The 19,363-nt window shown below is 41.4% G+C and overlaps 1 protein-coding gene across 4 annotated transcripts in view; it reads right to left on the bottom strand.

Annotated features, from left to right (window-relative positions):
* Positions 1-19,363, bottom strand: part of PKHD1L1 (PKHD1 like 1) — a 210,357-nt gene that overhangs the window by 37,438 nt on the left and 153,556 nt on the right. For all 4 annotated transcript variants that reach the window (XM_075582424.1, XM_075582423.1, XM_075582425.1 and 1 more), the window contains 11 exons: positions 17,887-18,016; positions 16,039-16,157; positions 14,639-14,768; positions 13,205-13,378; positions 11,900-12,003; positions 9,632-9,758; positions 7,921-8,045; positions 7,336-7,426; positions 6,412-6,560; positions 6,203-6,325; positions 3,146-3,257 (listed from right to left, as the gene is read on the bottom strand). In XM_075582424.1, the coding sequence (XP_075438539.1) occupies positions 3,146-3,257; positions 6,203-6,325; positions 6,412-6,560; positions 7,336-7,426; positions 7,921-8,045; positions 9,632-9,758; positions 11,900-12,003; positions 13,205-13,378; positions 14,639-14,768; positions 16,039-16,157; positions 17,887-18,016 (1,384 nt within the window). The remainder of the gene's footprint in view (positions 1-3,145; positions 3,258-6,202; positions 6,326-6,411; positions 6,561-7,335; positions 7,427-7,920; positions 8,046-9,631; positions 9,759-11,899; positions 12,004-13,204; positions 13,379-14,638; positions 14,769-16,038; positions 16,158-17,886; positions 18,017-19,363) is intronic.

Here is a 19,363-nt window from a genome sequence, read left to right on the forward strand (position 1 = left end):
AGTCAGACCTAAAATGGCGTCTCCCGCCAAAGCCGGGGAGCACACGTGCTGCTGACTGCAAGCCTGCACTAACTTGTGTTGCAAAAATCTGCCCAGGACTGGTGGGAAAACCAGAGCTCCGCCCCCGCAATGTGAGTGACTCAGTGCATAGCCAGACCCACTCAGTGATAGAGCGTGTCCCTCCTTTACAGTCCACCAGGGGGAGCAAGCTCCGTGAACAGCGATCAGCAACCGCTGTTCCCACTAAAGACAGTACAATATGTTGAGAAACACACCCGCAGTTGTATGGAGCATGGCGGACAAAAGGAGGGAAAATACCCTTTCTTCTGTGCCCGTGCCTACAAAAGGATTTGAATCTATCTGGTGGTATGGACTTTAACCCCTTTAGGCTAACAATAGAATGGCGGGTGGCAGTGGTGGCAGATGACGGGTGCATAAGATGTGTTTGTGACCAGTGTGACTTCCCAGGTGGCAAACCGACCTGGGGTCCCAAGTGTGCTTGTTGCGGAGCACAGTTTCTAAAGCCTCTGCTGCTGCAGTCTACAGTCCCAGATCCCAAGCAGGAATCTCAGATGGCAGAACCCAGAGATGAAGATGTTGTTAACTGCTCTACCTCAACCACGGCGGTGGAGGAGCTGACAGACAAGGCTGCCCTAGTTCCACGTTGCAACCAAGCGGGAAGAACTGAGGCCCAGCCAGCTACGGAAAAGGACGAACCATCGGTGGCGATGCGCCTACCAGCGAACCACCCCAGCAGTAATACAGAGGAGACAGAGGAATCACAGGGTAAGGTGTCTGTACTCCCATCTTCTTTCAGTGATTCCAGCGACCAGCCACTCGTGGTGATGCGCCAGCCGGCAGAACACTCCAGTGAAGTTGGAGACAAAGAATCACCTACCTCAGTTGCAGTACATCCAGATGCTGTGGGCCCATGTGCCCTACAACGGCCAGTCCGGCCTACAGAGGTACCACTGTGCTATTCCTTCCACCAGGGGGAGGAAGTAGCGAGGAACCGGTGACTGTCACCCCAGAGTGTGCTCTTCAAGAGAATTTTCTGGGGGAGGCTCACGGACGCAAAAGTGAGGTACCCCCACATGATAAGTTAGGGGCACCCCACAAATGGTCTCAGCAAGCAGTTAACACTCAGCTGGCTTCGGGTATTACTGTGTGTGATATGCCATGTATCAGTGATGTTACAGTCAATATGTTACGTTGTACTGTTTATGCAATGCATTTTTATTGTGTAACTTTCTGTAATGTGACGCTGTTCTCCAAGCGGGGACGTTGGTATTTTCACCAGGGGGAGAGTGTAAGGGGGTCACCCCGGCTCCCCTGATTTTCCTTTGCCCCCTGCCTTACCCCTGTGGCAGTGGGGGAAGGGGACGGCGACTTCTCCCAGCGGGCACCGCCCTCTTGGTTTTGGCGCGAGCTTCGCCAATGCGCAGTAAAGATCGCACACACGGTACCCATATAAAAGAGCTTTGCCAAGGACTACAATTCCCAGCAGCCTCAGGGGACTGCACTTTCACCTTTGTCACAGGCAGCATTGAAGCCAATAGAGCTGGCAGATTCTCATGTTCCCAGGGACAGCCCTCAGGTTAGGGACCCTGTCACTTGCATTAGTGGGAGCTGGGGAACAGAAGGGAAGAAAGGCAGCAGCGGACTTAGTGTTAAGTTGCATGGTGTTGCTGCATGCGCTGATAGTTATCAGTAAGTGAGTTGGAGTCAGGGAGCTGTGAGGGAAGGAAGGGTGCGGGGAGCGAGAGCAGCTCCTGCACCTATATAGGTACCCACACCCCAGGTAGGCCCCAACTCCCCACTAGATTAGTGGGTAAGTGCTGAGGGAGGCCCAAGATAGGGACGCTGCCCTTAGTGTAGTGCTGCCTTGTCAGAGTCAGTGCTGTGAGGTCTGACGGGCAGGCACCTTGTTGCGCAGCACGTTGGCTGCCAGCATCCAGTGGGTCACAGCTTGTTGCTGCAGGCACTGGGATTAGTTTAGTAACCGTCAGGGCTGGGAAGAGTTAGGGGAGTGGGGCAGGCTATTAACCCCTGTAGGCCCCTAGGAGCTTCCCCTAAAGCCATTACAGGTTGCTGTGCTGTAGGGACGCCCTATAGTATAGCGCGTGTCACTTAGTGCTGTAGGGACAGGTCCTATGTTAGGGATCCTGTCACGGTAGGGTAGATTAGACAGGGACACAGCGGACGCTGTGGTTCCTGCTACGAGGTTCGGATCCAAGTTGGGGTCCACAGAGACTATTCCAGAGTGGGATCGCCCTGGCGGTCCGCGCGTATAAAGGAGTCCGGTGTAGGATCAGACGGAACCATCACACGACGGATCCTTTGTGAAGCCAGTTGGAGATCTGAGCACGGGAGTGCTCGGCAGGTACTATCTAATACACAAGTGCACCAACGGGCCCTTAGTATAAATAGTGACTGCGCAGTCACCCATTGACTCTCTCTGCAAGAGTGCGGGACATTGGGTGGGGTTCTTTGGACACTGGGTGAGATCACCTGGTGTTGGGGAAGCGTCCTGCTGGACGTCGCAGTAAGTGTCTCCTCGAGAGAGAGGGACACCTGTTCTGATATGTTATGGTATTGATGTGATGATGTGTTATATGCTGTTCCCAGTAAATGGTATTAGTTAATATATAAATCACTGTGTATCGTATTATTGATTGTCCTGCGAGGAACCACTCCCCCTCTGGTGGGAGCCATCGCAGGTGGAGGCGCTGCATCGTTGTAAGTGAGTATCCCTAGTATAATTGCCCCAGGTTCCCCGTGGCGGAAGCTCAGCCCTCCTGCGAGCCAACAGGTAGTGCACCACACCTATGGTAACCTTGTATGTTCCCTTGCACCCCACACTATATCTGCGATTGGGGGGGGGGGAATACCCGTTACATCTGCAATGACTTTTTGGTTTGTAAATTACAACTGGTGTAAAAATGTCCACATAATTGTAATCTGTACATTTCTACACTTATTTTTCTGATGGATTTGGATGGTATTACATCGCGACTAAATGTAACCCCTTTGCTGCTGGAGTAGACTGCAGGCAGACTTAGTTGATGTTTGAATAGATGCCAGTTAACAAAAAATTGAGGAAACAGGTTCATTTTTTCTACCCTCCAATAGATTCTGCCATTACCTGTCAAAGGCCTGGAGCCACGGTGGTCAAGACTAAGTTTGATATTGGGATCACTGACTGTCAACACATCATCACATTTGAAGTTTGGACTGCTTCCTACAAGCAAAGAATTCTGAAAAATAGAAAACATGTCTTATTAGCTCATTGCTTTTACTAATATGGGTTCTTAACAGTCAACTAAGAAGCAGTCACATCATATTCAGCACTGAGAAGATGTTATATATATATATATATATATATATATATATATATATATATATATATATATATATATATCAGAACAAAAATAACAATGTATCATTTTGGGAATATGTATGACATTTTAACTCAAATAAGGAAAATAACTATGAATTTAAAAGTACATACGTATGTGGTTGCTAAAGCAAAAGCCACAATCACTCAATTTTTTGTAGCATTTCACTGCCTTCCTCCTACTGTCATTCTTAAATAAATGTATTCCCTACTACAGGCTGGTTAATGGTTTGGTATGTACTGTATGTATATCTTTATTTATACAGGCAGTCCTCGGTTATCCAACGGAATCTGTTCTGGAAATAGTGTTGGATTGTGAAACCGTTGTAAAGTGAGTCCCATGTTAATGAGTGGTGGTGAGCGTCGGATAATGCATTCAGGCGACGCATTCAGGCGTCGGAAAACGGCCCATAGGGTTGCATTGTAAAGCGTCGGATATGCCATCCATCGTAAAGTGAAACGTCGGATAGCGAGGCCACCAGTATAGTGCCATCTAAGTATATAGTGCGTTACAGCAGTAATAAACGTGACATAATATTATAACACATAATGGGAATAAGCGCTTCAGATATAAAACAATAGGAAAAGCAGTCCCTGCCACAAGGAGCTTACAATCGAAGTGGTAAGTAGGAAGAATTTACAGAGACAGAAGGAGGGTGTTATAGTAAGTGCATCTGCAAGGGGCCAAGGTCAGTGCATATAAAATCTATAGAATCAGCCAGCAGAGCTTCATTAAAAAAGTGTGTTTTAAGACAGGTCATAAAGGTGGAGAGAGAGAGTGCCAGTTGGATATTGAGGGGAAGTGCATTCCAGAAGTGGGGCGCAGTGAGTGAAAAAGGTTTTAGGCGGGAGAGGGCTTTAGATACAAAAGGGGGTAGAGAGAAGACATTCTTGAGTAGAATGCAAGAGTCGGGCAGGTGTATAGCGAGAAATTAGGGCTGAGATGTAAGGAGGGACAGAAGCGTGCATAGCCTTAAAAGAGAGGAGGAGAATTTTGTAAGTGATACAGCGCTTAATAGTAAGCCAGGAAAGGGACTTTAGCAGGAAAGACACTGAGACAGATTTAGGAGAGAGTAAAGTGATTCTAGAAGCAGCGTTTACGATAGATTGTAGGGGAGACAGGTGAGAGGCAGGAAGGCCAGACAGTAGAAGGTTACAATAGTCTAGATGGGGGATAATGAGGGCCTGCCGTAGAGTTTGAGCAGTAGAGCGACAGAGGAAAGGGCGTATCTTTTCAATGTTACAAAGGAAAAAACTACAGGTTTTAGCTACATTGTGAATGTGAGAGTAGAATGTGAGGGAGAGGTCAAGTGTGACCCCTAACCAGCGTGCTTGGGATACTGAATATATGATAGTACTGCCAGCAGTAATGTAGAAGAGGGCCAGGCTTGGCAGTAAGTATGAGGAGCTCCATCTTGGACATGTTAAATTTGAGTCGGCGGAGGGCCATCCAGGATGATATAGCGAAGAGACATTCAGAGACTTTGGAATGTACAAAAGGTGTAAGGTCAGGGAATGAACAGTAAATTTGTGTGTCATCAGCATAGAGGTGATATTTGAACCCAAGAGATGTGATAAGGTCACCTAGAGAGAGTGTGTAAAGAGAAAAATTGCGGAGATCCACCTCTCCATCCACCTTTGTCTTTAAATAGCAAAGTCCTGAGGTGAAATGGAGGAAGTAAAACAGGTGACGGACGGTGGTCTGAGTAGAGAGTCAAAGACAGAGAAGAGTCGGTGTGGCTTAGACTTGTGAGCATTGATTATTGATTAGTGAAGAAAAGTAGGTTTGTTTAGCCTGAGAGAGGGCAGAGTGTGGGAGAAAGAAAGGCAACCATAGAAGAGGGCAGCTTCCAGTGCAGACGGAGTGAGTCAAATCTCAGTTATAGCAAAGAGGAGCAGAGAGTGAGAGAGAAATAAGTCATGTACAGAGAGGAACTTGTTAAAAAAGGGAGCGAGCATTCCAAAGGGCACAGGAGAGAGGAGGGAGGTCGACAGGGGATGGGTATGAGATAGGAGGGGTTAACACCATGAGGATTACAAGTTGTATGTGGTAGGCGAGGACGAGAGCATGTAGAGATAAGATGGGGACCAGGATTGGGAAAGATGTCCCCAGAAGCAAGAAGGAGAAGCATGTAAAGAAAGCGAATGTGTGAGGAGAATTTATAGGTGTGTGTATTAGTGAAGCATGTATTGCGGAGTGGAGTCAAGAAGCGCTGATAGGAAAGAAGTTCATGTGAACTGAGAAATAGAGAATAAAGGAGAGAGATATATGAATGGAGTTAGAGACTTAATGAGGATGGTAGAAAGAAAGGTCTACAGTAGTTTGAAGAAGAAAAATAAAAGGTGAGGTTAGAGAAAATAGAAATAGAAAAGGAGGTATGGCAGTGGTAGTACTGCAAGTTCAGCGTTGAGAGCTGGGCACTGAAAATGGAGTTAGGATAAGGGCAAAGTGCAAGATGTTATCATTCCAATATATGAATGGTGGAGCTCTAGTGTGAAGAGTGCTGTGTCTTCTTGAGACTTTGATAGAAAAGGTCCTCCTTTCCAGCGCAGTTCAACTCCAGAATTCAGGGCCAGTAGGTTAGCAGTTATCCACTTGTTCCACTTCTGTTGAACTCCCTGTTAAACTCCACTGTGTATTCCACTTAAGAATGGGTAACTCCCAACATACGTATGATCATAATTCAGTCCTGAGTCACTGTACTTTATATACCTGGTTCTCGTAAAACGTTGTCACCATAATTTCAAGAAATAAAAGAATAGCAAAAGTACTAATCCTTATTATTAAATTATTTAAGTTCTTACCAAGATTTTAACAGTTTTGTTGGACATCTCATGAGAGGTTGCAGGAGGAGTGTAAATGATAGAAAGAACTCCCATTCCATTGTCTGCAAGAACTACTTCAGAGACCTTCACACTTTCTTGTGTCTGTAAAGTAATATTTAATGGAAGAATAGTATTACAATCACAGTCCTAAAAAGGCAAACAAATTGCTAAATAGAATCACACATCACCTGGAAGTAAATGCCGTAATCCCAGCATTTCCACAGTGTAAATCTTCTTATAAGAGAACACCCTGGAAGGCCATCTTCATTCATATATACTCCAAATAATCCTCCATGTGCTTCATTGTTGAACCATTCTTCATTGGGATTACTCTCATCTACAGAACCATAGTTATATAGTTACATAGTAGATAAGATTAAAAAAAGACATGCGTCCATCAAGTTTAACCTATGCTAAATGTTGACGACATATACTTTATTCTACAGTATATCCATACTTACAGTATATTGATCCAGAGGAAGGCAAGCAAAAAAAAACCCCAGTGATATATCATCCAATGATGTCTCATAGGGGGAAACATAAATTCCTTCCTGACTCTAAGAATTGGCAATCAGATTACTCAACATCCTTCCCATGTTTATTATTTTGTATACAGTCTCCATGAGTAATGAATTCCACATTTTAACTGCCCTTACTATAAAGAACCCTTTCCTTTGTTGCTGGTGAAATCTCCTTTCCTCCAACCTTAAGGGATGGCCCTGAGTCCTTTGTACTGCCCTTGTGATCAATAGATCTTTTGAAAGCTCCTTTTACTACTCCCGAATATATTTGTATATACAGTAGTTAGCATATCCCCTATTAGACATATCTTTTCAAATGTAAATAAATCTAATTTAGCTAGCCTCTCCTCAGAAGCCAGATTGTCCATCCCCTTAATTAATTTGTTGGCTCTTCTCTGCACTCCCATGTCATATACAGTACAAAATTATGTCTACTTTCAAAAAGGAGGAATCAGCTACATGTGGTTATCTTTGTAATGTTTGTATATTAGTCTCTAGGTCTAGTAATCTTAAATTAATTTCAAACTACCAAAGGGAGTGCTACTAAATCCGAACATTGTTGTGAAATCAAAAGGGACTTTGATATCCTACCTGTGCAAGCTTCACCCCTAATACGGTATCCAACTCTTTCAAATCCAGCAACAATATTGTTCTGTAATACTATGCCAGTGCCTTTATTGATCTGTAAGGAAGGGAAACAAAATTGATTACAATTATCTTGTTCAATTTTTTGCAACAGTTGTAATGGGACTAATTTACTGTTTACAAAGATGCAATCAGGGACATTTAAGTACTGCAAGTTCATATTTTCATAACTGTAGAATTGTGTTGATGTATGTTGTGATGTGATGTGATGTATGATGTAATTGATGGGAAAGTGTATGGAATTCTGAGTTATATATAAGTAGTAACCTTATTCTTTCTACTGTAGATGATATTATAATCTACTTTTTTTTTTTTACTGCATCAGTATTTTATGTTTCTTTGTGTCCATGTTAGTATGATTCTTGTTGGAATTTTTTTTTTATTATCTATACCAGGGGTTCTCAACTCCATTCCAGTTTTAAGGATATCCCAGCTCCAGCACAGCTGGCTCAATCAGAGGCTCAGTCTTCGACTGGATAGGAGTTGAGAACCCCTGATCTACACATGTGGTACTCTGTATAACCGAACAACCTCTATTCCAGCATGCCACAATTGTAAGTTGTTTGTCTCTTCTCTGTCTTGATAGGTTGATGGCCAAATGGCAAGGGCAACAAGGTTTCTTCGAACTCTTATACGTTCTCCCCATATTCTGATCCCTAAAAGAGAAAGGGCAATATTCGCTTTCTAAAGAATCGTAAATCAAAACACGAATTTCTCTTTGATGAAGGTACTGTAGGAAGAATAAAAATAATTTCAACAGATAACCAGGAAAGGGAAGAGATATTATTTTATGAAAATTATGAAAAAAAGGAAAGCATTATTTATGATGATAATGATGTTTGAAAAAAAATGGTGCCGGCTACAGTAGAGGTGGCCAACTTCACCCACAGGAACCCAACATAGGAACTACAAAACTGTTGACTTTACACACAAGACATTCAAAATTTCAGGCAAAGCTTTTTATTTGTAAAGTATATAGTACTGTGTGTCCAAAATGATGGATATCCTGCAGGGGTGTCAGCTCTTGGGTTATTTTGATTATTTACTGTATTTGTTATTGGGGGAGGGTGGGGTTACATTTCATTGCATGACGTGATTTCTTTTAACGGTGGGTATTGACGTGTGTTTTGGTTCTTATTTGTTTTTATTTTGGCTCTGATGAAACTCAATTGGTGTTTGTTTTTGCTTTGTAAAAAAAACTGAAATAGTTTTTAAAATGTGGGTGAAGTTTTTCAAACTTTGAAAATTTTGCAAAAGTTAATAAAAAACAAAAACAAAAACATTTGTTCTTCTGAAAAAAAAACCATGTCGTTTACCGAGTTCAGATTTCGTAACCGCGAATGTGGCCATTCTTACTTTTTTTTAAAATATCAATTCTGATGTACACATCTGCATGTATTCCTAATTTTTTTCTGGGGTTTGTAATGTTAAAAAAAAAAAGTTCAAAAACAAGAAACTTTTTTTTAACTTCAATCAGTACAGCGACAAGACACTGGGAAAATAATCTAATAGGGAAAAAAACATGTAAATACTGTAGTGATTTTACATTATGCATGAACACAAATTCTAAACCAATTACACTAAGTCTTAAATGCAGCTCATTATCCTTCAACCGCACTGCTTCTGTCTTGTCATTTGTTACTTAGGGACATGTTTTATTTCAGCTGAAGCGCCCAATGAAGTCAATGTGGAATTTTGGCCCAAAACCTCTCGATCGGTCTCTCCGGCTCACGTAGAATAAGCTCGTTAGAGTATTGTAAACCTGTACATTTTCATACTGCCTTCCATATTTTCTTCTTCAATTTATGTAAATGCTAAATCTAGGGACAATACAATATTTAAATACAGATTTATCTAAGAAAATAACGTGTGCATTCCTTGTTCACTTTGCTGACTGATCGGTAAACCCTCAAATAATTATAATGATGCTCTTTCTTTCATTGCTTCCTTATTTTATTTGCTGTGAATATACCTTGCCCGAGCTGAAGAAGAAAATTTGAGTGTTATTCACATGAATAGAGCTAGTGCCGGTGAAATAGCACATTAGCCCCACCCCCTTCGCACACTCGGCTGATCAAAAACAATAGTTGCTTCTCCCACTGGCGCGTTGTGTATGTCCGGATGCGAGGCACCAGCGCGAGTAATAATGTCTGCTTTGGCTGGAATAAATATATTTACACCGGTATACTGTAGCAGACATGTTTCTGGTGCACAAGACAAATAATTACATTGTGTGCTTTACCTTCTCCTACAGTAAAATGAATAACATTGTCATCAATATCCAGTCCATTTGTTCCAAAAACGCCAATTGCCGGCGCAAATCCATTATGGAAGGAACAGCCTTTAACATAGGACGTGTTTTCAGCTACCTTAAAAATACATACAGAAAGGTACATTTACACAACTACTACTGGAGGAGTCAAACATTGCATACACTTCACTGGATTACTGTATATATGCTATAACACAACAGATTTCAGATTGTATATTACTGAAGTTAACACCTCTGAGGCTATACCTGTGACGAACCGGGAAGGGAGCATTAGCTGACGGCTGCAGTGAAGGAGCAGAGAAAAGAAGGAGTAGGAGTAGAGAAAATAAACTATTTTAGGGATTCAGTACCACACATGACAGTGTGAGTACGTCAATAGATTATATTATTTATCATATGCTTTTATTTTCATCATCATTGTTGATTTGTTAGTGCTCTCTCTGATTTTGCACTTCCATTTGTTTTGGGCTCACCCCCCCCCCACCCCTGTTCTTTCTTTTTCAGATTTCAGATTGTGTCTAGAAGAGTCTGCAGCAAAGGTCGAACATTAGAAATCACATCCCAACTATTGCATTTCAGGTTTATATGATGCATCTCAGATCAACTCCTCATTCAGAATCTTGAATTATTTAGCTTCGCTATAGAAATGGCATTCAGCAGCAAATCACTGAATCTCACACCATCTTTATAGGGGGTGTAACCCATATCCCCCCCCCTAATCGCAGATAGGGTGTATATGAGGGGATCTATATGCATTACCCAGTGTGGTGCTTTACCTGTTAGGCTCACAGGAGGCCTAAGCCTCCGCCACGGAGAGCCTGGGGCACGTATGACAATATGAATAATCTCATACGTGGTGCAGCGCCTCCACCTGCGATGGCTCCCACCAGAGTGGGAGTGGTTCCTCGCAGGACACTATATATATCACTCCACGCACAGTATGTAAAACAACCAATGACTTTACTTGTGAGCATCGGAACCGTACTTTTGCATATAATCAACAGGTGTCCCTCCCTAGAGGAGACACTAACTACTGCGTCTCGCAGGACGCTACCTCCACCTCCACCAGATGATCCCACCCAGTGTCCAGTAACCCCACACAGTATTACCCCACCCTCAAGTGAGATAAATATGTGTGACTGCGCAGCCACTATGTCCCGTGTGAATATGATATGACTCGTTGGTGCACTTGTTGATTACCTGCCGGGCACTCCGGTGCCCGGGCCTGCCACAGAACTTCACAAAGGATCCGGATGTCGGCTTTGTACAAGAAACTACCGTCCGGGGCGATCCCACCCGGATGGCTGCTGCAGCGACAGCGAAGGTCTGAGCCCAAACCTCTGGATGGACGCGCAGCGTCTGCTGGGTCCCTAACTGACTCTGGATAGGAAGGGGCAGGGTCCCTAACCTGGGGCCTGTCCCTGACACAACTCACACTACTCGGTGACTCAGGGCTAGCTGGGGCCTTGGGGGCTGCTGGCCTAATGCAGGGAGTCACTGACTCCTGCACCCTACCTCCTTCCCCTAGCTTCTCCTGGCGCCAACTGACTCTCTCCTCCAAACCCCGCAAAATGTATCCCTTCTCTCGGCAGGGTAATCCTCCAGCTCTATTGGCTACTCTGGGGCACCTGGTACCTTCCCCCCTAAGTCTCCTGGGAATTGTAGTCCCGTGGAGGCTGTTTCTATACTGGGGCCGCGTGCGCGAATCCACTGCGCATGCGCAACCCCTCAATGGCTGCCGCAACTCCCTGGCCTCTTCCGCGCATGCGCGACCCCGGCGTATGCGCGCGCAACTACAATGGCGGCCCCCGCTAGCGGGTGCGACGCCGAGCCTCCTAAGGCTCCAACCGCTCCCTGCTCCGGCCCCCACCTTTGCAAGCAGCCGGCGGGTCCGTCGCTGGCTCCGGCGGCACCCGCGACCGCGCTGCATCAAAGGAGAGGGGTCTCTAGGAGCCGCCGGGGACCGGGGCTACAGGTGCTACTGTATAAACTGCTACTTCCTCTGATCATCTCAGTAACTGCACTGATTGTATTTTAATTTTTTTTAAAACTGCTTGCAAATTGTACTAAATATAATTTGTTTTGATTATAAATATATCAGCATTTTTACATTTGTAAGATTCTTGAATGTGTACAGTATCAGCGCAATAACTAGAGTTGTGTATATAGTGCCCCGCGTACTGTAATCTACTCATACATGCAGACAAGCCTGAAACAATCATAAAGAAAACACGATACCTCTCCCAGATTGAGGAACGCTATTGAATATCTTGGGTCTGTTGCATCTCTGTAGCCTTCTTGGCCACTGTGGTAAAATTCGACATTGTCGATTCTTGCACTTCCTTCACAAAAATAGAAACCATTCACAATAAAAATTAAGTTTAGAAAACATGAACATAAAAAGATGAATTTGCTTAAGGATGAAGTATTTCACGTGGCTAACGATAAAATTGAATTTAAAAATGTAACCTGTTTTCAGATGAAAGCGCTGCAAGTCCTGCAGTGCTGAAGGCGAGTAAATGTTATTTTGCAAATTGCAAGCTCCTTTGGCATTAAAGCTGCAGTTCAGTCTTTTTTTTTTTTTTTTACTTTAATAGTTTCATGTGGGCAATCTCTAATTACCTAAAGAACTGTATAGCTGCCAGTCAATTCGTTCTCCATGTACTGATCAGCGAAATTTGGCAAAATCTTTAGAGATGGCATATGTTTTTATTTGCTTCTGTCAGTGAGTGGAAGCTCATGAATATTCATGAGCACTCCTGCACTGACATGTGCTAGAGGGAGGGCAGGGCTGACAAAGGGGTGTGCCACAGCTTGTGACAGGACATGAAGGGGTAGTGCCTTAGCAAATGGCTGTTAAAATAGAATACAAGAAAATTGGTCTTTCAAAGTTGTTTTTTTAAAAACAGAAAATGCTAAAAGTATTTTTTCTTACTACAGAACTGATTTATTAAAAAAAAACACACATGCAGGATATTGACTGAACTGCAGCTTTAAGGTTACACTTAGAATGGGACATTCTAAATACTAGGAGTCATGCATATAATAACATTTTGAGGGACTCCATCCCTCTTTGAGAAGTCAGAATAAACTGATGATATGATTGCATCCCATAGCTATGAATTACAAAATAGTTCAATATAACTAATAATGAATATATATATATCTATATATAGATATATATATATATATATATATATATCTATATATAGATATAGATATATATATTCAATATATATATATAGTTCAATATATTGTTCAATAATATAATTCAATAATATAGTTCAATATATAGTTCAATATATCTTGCAATGAAGATTCAATCAAAGGCAACAGGAGTTCATTTTCTAAAACCTTAAGAAAAAATGAGTGCAATAATCATTTTTACAATAAAATATCCAATGCAACATACAATAAAATGTCCAATTCAACAGGACATACTTTAAAACGAGAGGTATCTCTCAATGTATTACTTCCTGGTAAAACATTTTTATAGATAAATAAATAAAAAAAACATAAATTAGTTTGTTGTATTCACTTTACCTAGATATTCAATATTGTTTGTGGTAAATGAGCTGATGAGTACACGGGCACCAAATGATTCTTTGTCCCACCCAGGGTAGTCCTGTCCAAAAATTTTAATATTTCTGCTCAGTAGGCCGACATCAGCTGCCAGTGTATAATTAATGGTTGTATTGGGCACTGCATGAGTTTCAGCTGCAAGAAAAAGACATTTTAAGGGGTGATGGTTAATAACCAATTTGTACCAATTCATTTCAGTTCATTTTTGTCAGCTGAATGTCTGAATGAAATTTATTGAGAATAGCTGAATGAATGAATGAATGAATGAATGAAGAACACATTTTCAGCTTATCCAAGTTGATAATGTAAACAGCTGATAAAGTGAAGGAATTGATGTCTTACTGTACTAACATTTTAGCAGAAGTAGTTTATTACTACAGTTACTGGTCTATAACTGTTACTGTACATACGCCTATACCATATATTATCATTAACTGTTCATGCAATTTCTTTATATATAATGTATAACCCTGTTCACTTAATGTAACCATGTATTTGTCATTATAACTCTGTGCCCAGGACATACTTGGAAACGAGAGGTAACTCTGAATGTATTACTTCCTGGTAAAACATTTTCTTAATAAATAAATAATCCGTTAATAAGTAAATAGTGATAAAAATCCATCTGAGAAAAATAATATATATAGATATCTTAGTCGCTATAAATATTTAAAGGGCTCTGTTATGAGTAGCTGTTGAATAAACTGCTTATCCTGAGCACCTAGTGAGTCCAGGTACACTCATCAGTGGTAGAAAAATGGGACCATGAATGGTTTACTTGTGGTTACAATGCACTCGTGAAATGAAACAATTTACCAAGTTAACAATTATCACATTTCATTTTTGCATTAGATGTTTCATTACTTAGTTTTTTATGTTCATTCAATTTTTTTCCCACATGCTCAATTTGCTGCTTTTTAGCAAATTTGTTGACAGTTCTTATTCTCAAATGGTCAAATTCGAGTACAAAACTAGTGATTGGTTGACGAAAGAAGTTAGCTCTTCATGTGAGACTTTGGTTCCATGCTTTCTTTGCAATACGTTGCATACAACGTGCATTATTATTTCCTATGGAACATGAATTAAATTCTGAATTTAGTCTGTTACTGTTTTATTTTTTTTGTTGAGTTTGAATTGTGCGAGATGCTTGCCTGTTCTTGCAAACACTGTGCTTTGCCACTCATATTGCATCAGAGATGAATAAAGAAAATGAATTTGATGCTTCACCATTGTATACCTTTTACATATGCATATATTTCACCGAGATGGAATAAAATAAATACCATATTACCAATCATATAACAGTGAATACATATATGAAGTATATCATATTAGCCTATTGGATTTGTGGTCCATTATATTACAGTATGATCTTTTCTTTACTCAAACACTTACCAATGTGATTAAAAGCAAGAGAGGAATTTAAAGTGAGATTTCTCCCGTCAGAAGAAATATTGATGATTTTTCTAGTTTCTGTCTGCCAGGCATCATAACTAGTAGTTGTTATTACAATGTCTTCTCCCACCTTTTGTAATGAATAAAGATGGCAAAGTGTTAGCATTACTTTCAGTAAGAAATCATACTTTTCTACCACAGGGTCCTACTATGTAATAGGATTCCTTACTAAACCCTATGGCAGAAAATAATTAAACTTCTTCCACACCTGACGCTACTAATGCGTTGCAAAAAAATGCCTCTAGGCACCAAAGTGTTTAACGAGCAACATAAACACCCAACAAATAAAACACACAAAGCATAGCTGTATATTTGCAAATACTTTTTAAGCCTTTAGTTGCCCAAGTGGCTAACTACTCATTGCCTGTCCATGAGTAGCAGGCCACTTAGGTTGTTAAGGGGTTAATATATAAATAGGTTCAACATTGTTAATATTATGTCTTTTTATTACATATTCTATGTTGGCTAGTCTTATTGTGCCTATGTTTATAGTGGCCATTATATACATAGGTAAGATACAGTAGATCACCAAACTGAGGTAGGTGATAAAAGCTGGCATTATTTGGTGATACAGGAATCTAAATGTAGTGAAAACTTGTGAAGAGGCAATTAGCCTTTTAATCTTCGTGTACACACATTTGCAGGTTATGCTGTATGTACATTACAACAAGTATGCAATACATACAGATATATTGTTAATCTATGTACCCCGAGTTATGGCGACAGGCAACTGCAGTCTTGCTTTAGTCTGCAGCTATTGTAGCTTAAAGAAAGGAGATTTCTCCTGCTGTGTTTTTACCCATAATGTAGTGCAGCCTCAAGTACACCTAAGCCTGCTACATCTGACTACACCTAAGCCTGCTACATCGGAGTACACCTAAGCCTGCTACATCTGAGTACACCTAAGCCTGCTACATCTGAGTACACTAAAGCCTGCTACATCTGAGTACACCTAAACCTGCTACATCTGAGTACACTAAAGCCTGCTACATCTGAGTACACTAAAGCCTGCTACATCTGAGTACACCTAAGCCTGCTACATTTGAGTAAACCTAAGCCTGCTACATCTAAGTACTCTAAACCTGCTACATCTGAATCATTTAGCTCACAGAAGACCTAAGTTTAATTCAGACCATGAAGTAATTGGACTTAGTTATTACCATATTCACTAGGTTAAGTGTAGTGTACCATTTAATGTGTGCTGTAAATGTGCACACATACTGTATGCATGTGATAAAAGTTACCACCCTGCCTGGGACTTGTAGTAGGTTACATTAGTGGTAGAACTGCACGTACAGTATACGTTATTACAATCCTTAACTCTTAAGCTTATTTGTTACCTGCCAATCCACAGCATCCACAACAGTGATGTACCCTGAGCCCGTTAATGCTGTTTTTGCCAGCTTTGTTTTATACACCGATCGGGGCAGCCCATGTAGGTCAAGTTGACCAAACACACCTAAAAATAGGAATATATAAGAATAGGAGAGCTCTGCACAGTTTTTCAATAAATAAAAGATACTGTAATAAATGTTAATATTTGGACCATTTCTTTGCACTGGTATCCTCTGTATAAGCTATGTATATAAACTGTATGTGCAGCGGGATGAAGCCTTTAGAACAGTGTTTCAACCTCTCTCAGGGTGCTGAGAGACCAGGTTTCTGTAGCTACCAGCCAACACTCTGTGCATATGCAAACTCTGCGCATTTAGTTATTCCTAAAACCTGCGGTGGCTGCTGGTCGCTGGGGAGAGGATCGAGAACCCCTACTTTAAGGAGTCCCATTTATAACGTATGTTCATATTTACAACTATGTGCACTGCACAGTAGGTTTCAGGAATGTGCAGTTCTAATTTTTCTCTATTATTTTATTTTTTTACAAAAAACAAATTTGCAAATTGGAAAATATCAATCAATTATCTTTTTTTTTTTTTACCCGTAGGCCAAGGCCATAGTGCAGGAACACGCGCCTGCCCCAGAGGCGATCCGGGGTCTATGGGATGGGGAGAGAGAGACGCAACGGGGGGGGGGCATGTCGGGGGCGTGCCCTTGACATCACGTGAGTGGTTTTCCCTCATTGGCTGAACCACTCACGTGACCCGGCCGTCGCGCGACAAAATCAAATCATTTTGTCTGTCTGGGAAATGCGTGGTCGAGCTTCATTACGCTCTCTATGGCCTGCCTCATTGAGGTACGGCCTTTTGTTCGCGCGCGGACTATGGACGCGGCCTAACTGTTTGGTGCTTTCTCGTAATTTTCTGCTACTTTTCCCCCTCAACTGAGGCAGCGATTTAGCGGAATTTTGCAAATGTCACTGTATTCACAATGTTTTACGAAAAGGTCTCACATCTCGCACAAAGTTTTACGAAAAGGTCGCACACCTCTAATCAGTTGGCATAACTACAATACTACACATCAGGAGAAAAGGCCTATTTATTGTTGCAAGACAGGTTGGGAAATGAATGTGAGCAATTGCTGCCATGCTTCTGTGATGGGCTCCATTGGCCCTTAATGCTATGTCCGTCTATGCTCCTTTATCTGTATTTCTATGTGACTGACTGTTGAACATGTTGGTGAGTATATAGTGCCCCTTTTATGTGTATGTGTCTCACATTGTCCCTTTCAGGTTTATATGTATCAGCAATTTTTCATACAAAAAAAGACAGTAACAGATAAACCAAAGAAAACGTCTCCGTGCCCTGTTTTGGGCTGACTTTAGGGCTGTGTTTTTGCACCTGTGTACATAAGCTGAGCATCCACAATGGTTCATCTGTAATGCTGTAGCATCTACAGTATGAAAAACTCAGAAGCTGGTCAACAAAAGATAACACAGCTTGCAGTATACAGTATTGGCTGTAACAAATCTTACATTTTTGTTTCGTTTTAATTTTGAGTTCACATTTTTAACCTACGGGTAAGGCCTGGTTCTACATAGTACAAAGTGACCAAAAAACAGAATATTGAATTCCTCTTCACCGTCTAGTCTCCCTATTTCATACAGGTTTGTGAAATTGACAATAAGAAGCATGGTGTAAAAAGGAGTGGAGGTGTCTCGTACATTTCATTCATGAGCTATGGATGTCATCAAGCAAAAATGGTTAACAAACACTGGCATATCATAAGGTCTGAAAGTCAAATTAATTATATTATTAAAGCCAAATAGGCGTCCCTTATGCTTCAGTACTTACCGATCACCTTTGAACCCTGGTTTGGTCCATCTGGCAATGGCATATCAGGTGTTAAATGGTTCCCTCGTAATACAATGTGTAATTCTCCTTTGAAAGGGTCATGCTCCCACCCTCCTATTAATCTTCCCCCCTGCAACAAGCAGAAAACATGACACTAGGAATTTTTACACACATCTAAATACTAATAGCACAACAAAGTAGGAAGATAATTAATTTAAAGTGTAGTCTTAATAGCAACAAAAAAAACATTTGTACAAATCTCAGAGAAAGTGTTTAAATATATATATATATATATACAGTGTTCGACAAACCTATACATTTGCTCGCCCCGGGCGAGTGGATTTAACCACCGGGCGAGTAAATATTGGCCCAAGCAGCACACGTTTGGTACTAGGTGGCGAGTAGATTTTTTTGTGTGGCGAGTAGATTTTTTGGTGATTTGTCAACCACTGTATATATATATATATATATATATATATATATATATATATATATATATATATATATGACAGTGGTTATTACCTAGTCTAGTCTCAAACCTGCAAGCCATTAAGACCAGCCTCACACTGATGATACCCATCAAGGTTGAAACATGTATGTGAGTAGGTCTAATGGCTTTGCATCTCATCCCAGCCTCTGTTTAAAAGCTGTGTTTAAAACAGCATGCAGTGGCATTGAGGATTGGCTTGTGTAATACGAGCTTGAGACAAAAGGTGGCACTGAGTGCTCATTTGCATGTCATTTCCCAGAATCCCTTGCTGCAGTGGAAGCGCTGTATGCTGGGTGACAATGGGGAAAGACAGGGTTGCAGACCTGTCTAAGACATGCAAATGAACATACAGTAATATTTACAGTTGCTATATATATGTATGTATATGTATATAAATTTTTTAAATATACATTAAACTAGAATAATATTATATTATTAGAAACTAGTGGAAAACTGTGGTTTTATCTAATTGTGTACAGATGAAGCTATAGTTACTGTCCCTGGCACCGTGGACCAACACACTGAAATCCACGGCACCAAATACAGTAAACGTTGCAGCCAGGTTGCGGCACGGCAGGATTAAAGCGGGACCCCCGCAGCGTTATTCCTACCGGCCAGCCAGTCTGATACAGCTCCGAAGAGGAGTCCCAGAGAGAAGCAGTCTCGCTCTCTGTCTCCCCGAGCAGCTCTTACAGGACCAATTCATGAGCCGCGAACATGGCACCGAGTACAGTAAGTTTGGCTACATCTGTACATTAGAAAATCGGAATGCAAGCTACAGAGCGTGCAAGGGAAATAAGAGAAATAATATTTAAAAGTCTCTGAGCTGCAATCTCAGTATAAAAACAGCAACATATTTATCAGAGAAATGGATTAGAGTTTTTCTTTGATAAATTTTGTGGAATTATTTGACATTGGTTTTGACACAGGGTGTGTGTGTGTGTGTGTGTGTGTGTGTGTGTGTGTGTGTGTGTGTGTGTGTGTGTG

The sequence above is a fragment of the Ascaphus truei genome, chromosome 2 (genome assembly GCF_040206685.1).
Source record: "Ascaphus truei isolate aAscTru1 chromosome 2, aAscTru1.hap1, whole genome shotgun sequence".
Classification (NCBI taxonomy): Eukaryota; Metazoa; Chordata; class Amphibia; order Anura; family Ascaphidae; genus Ascaphus; species Ascaphus truei.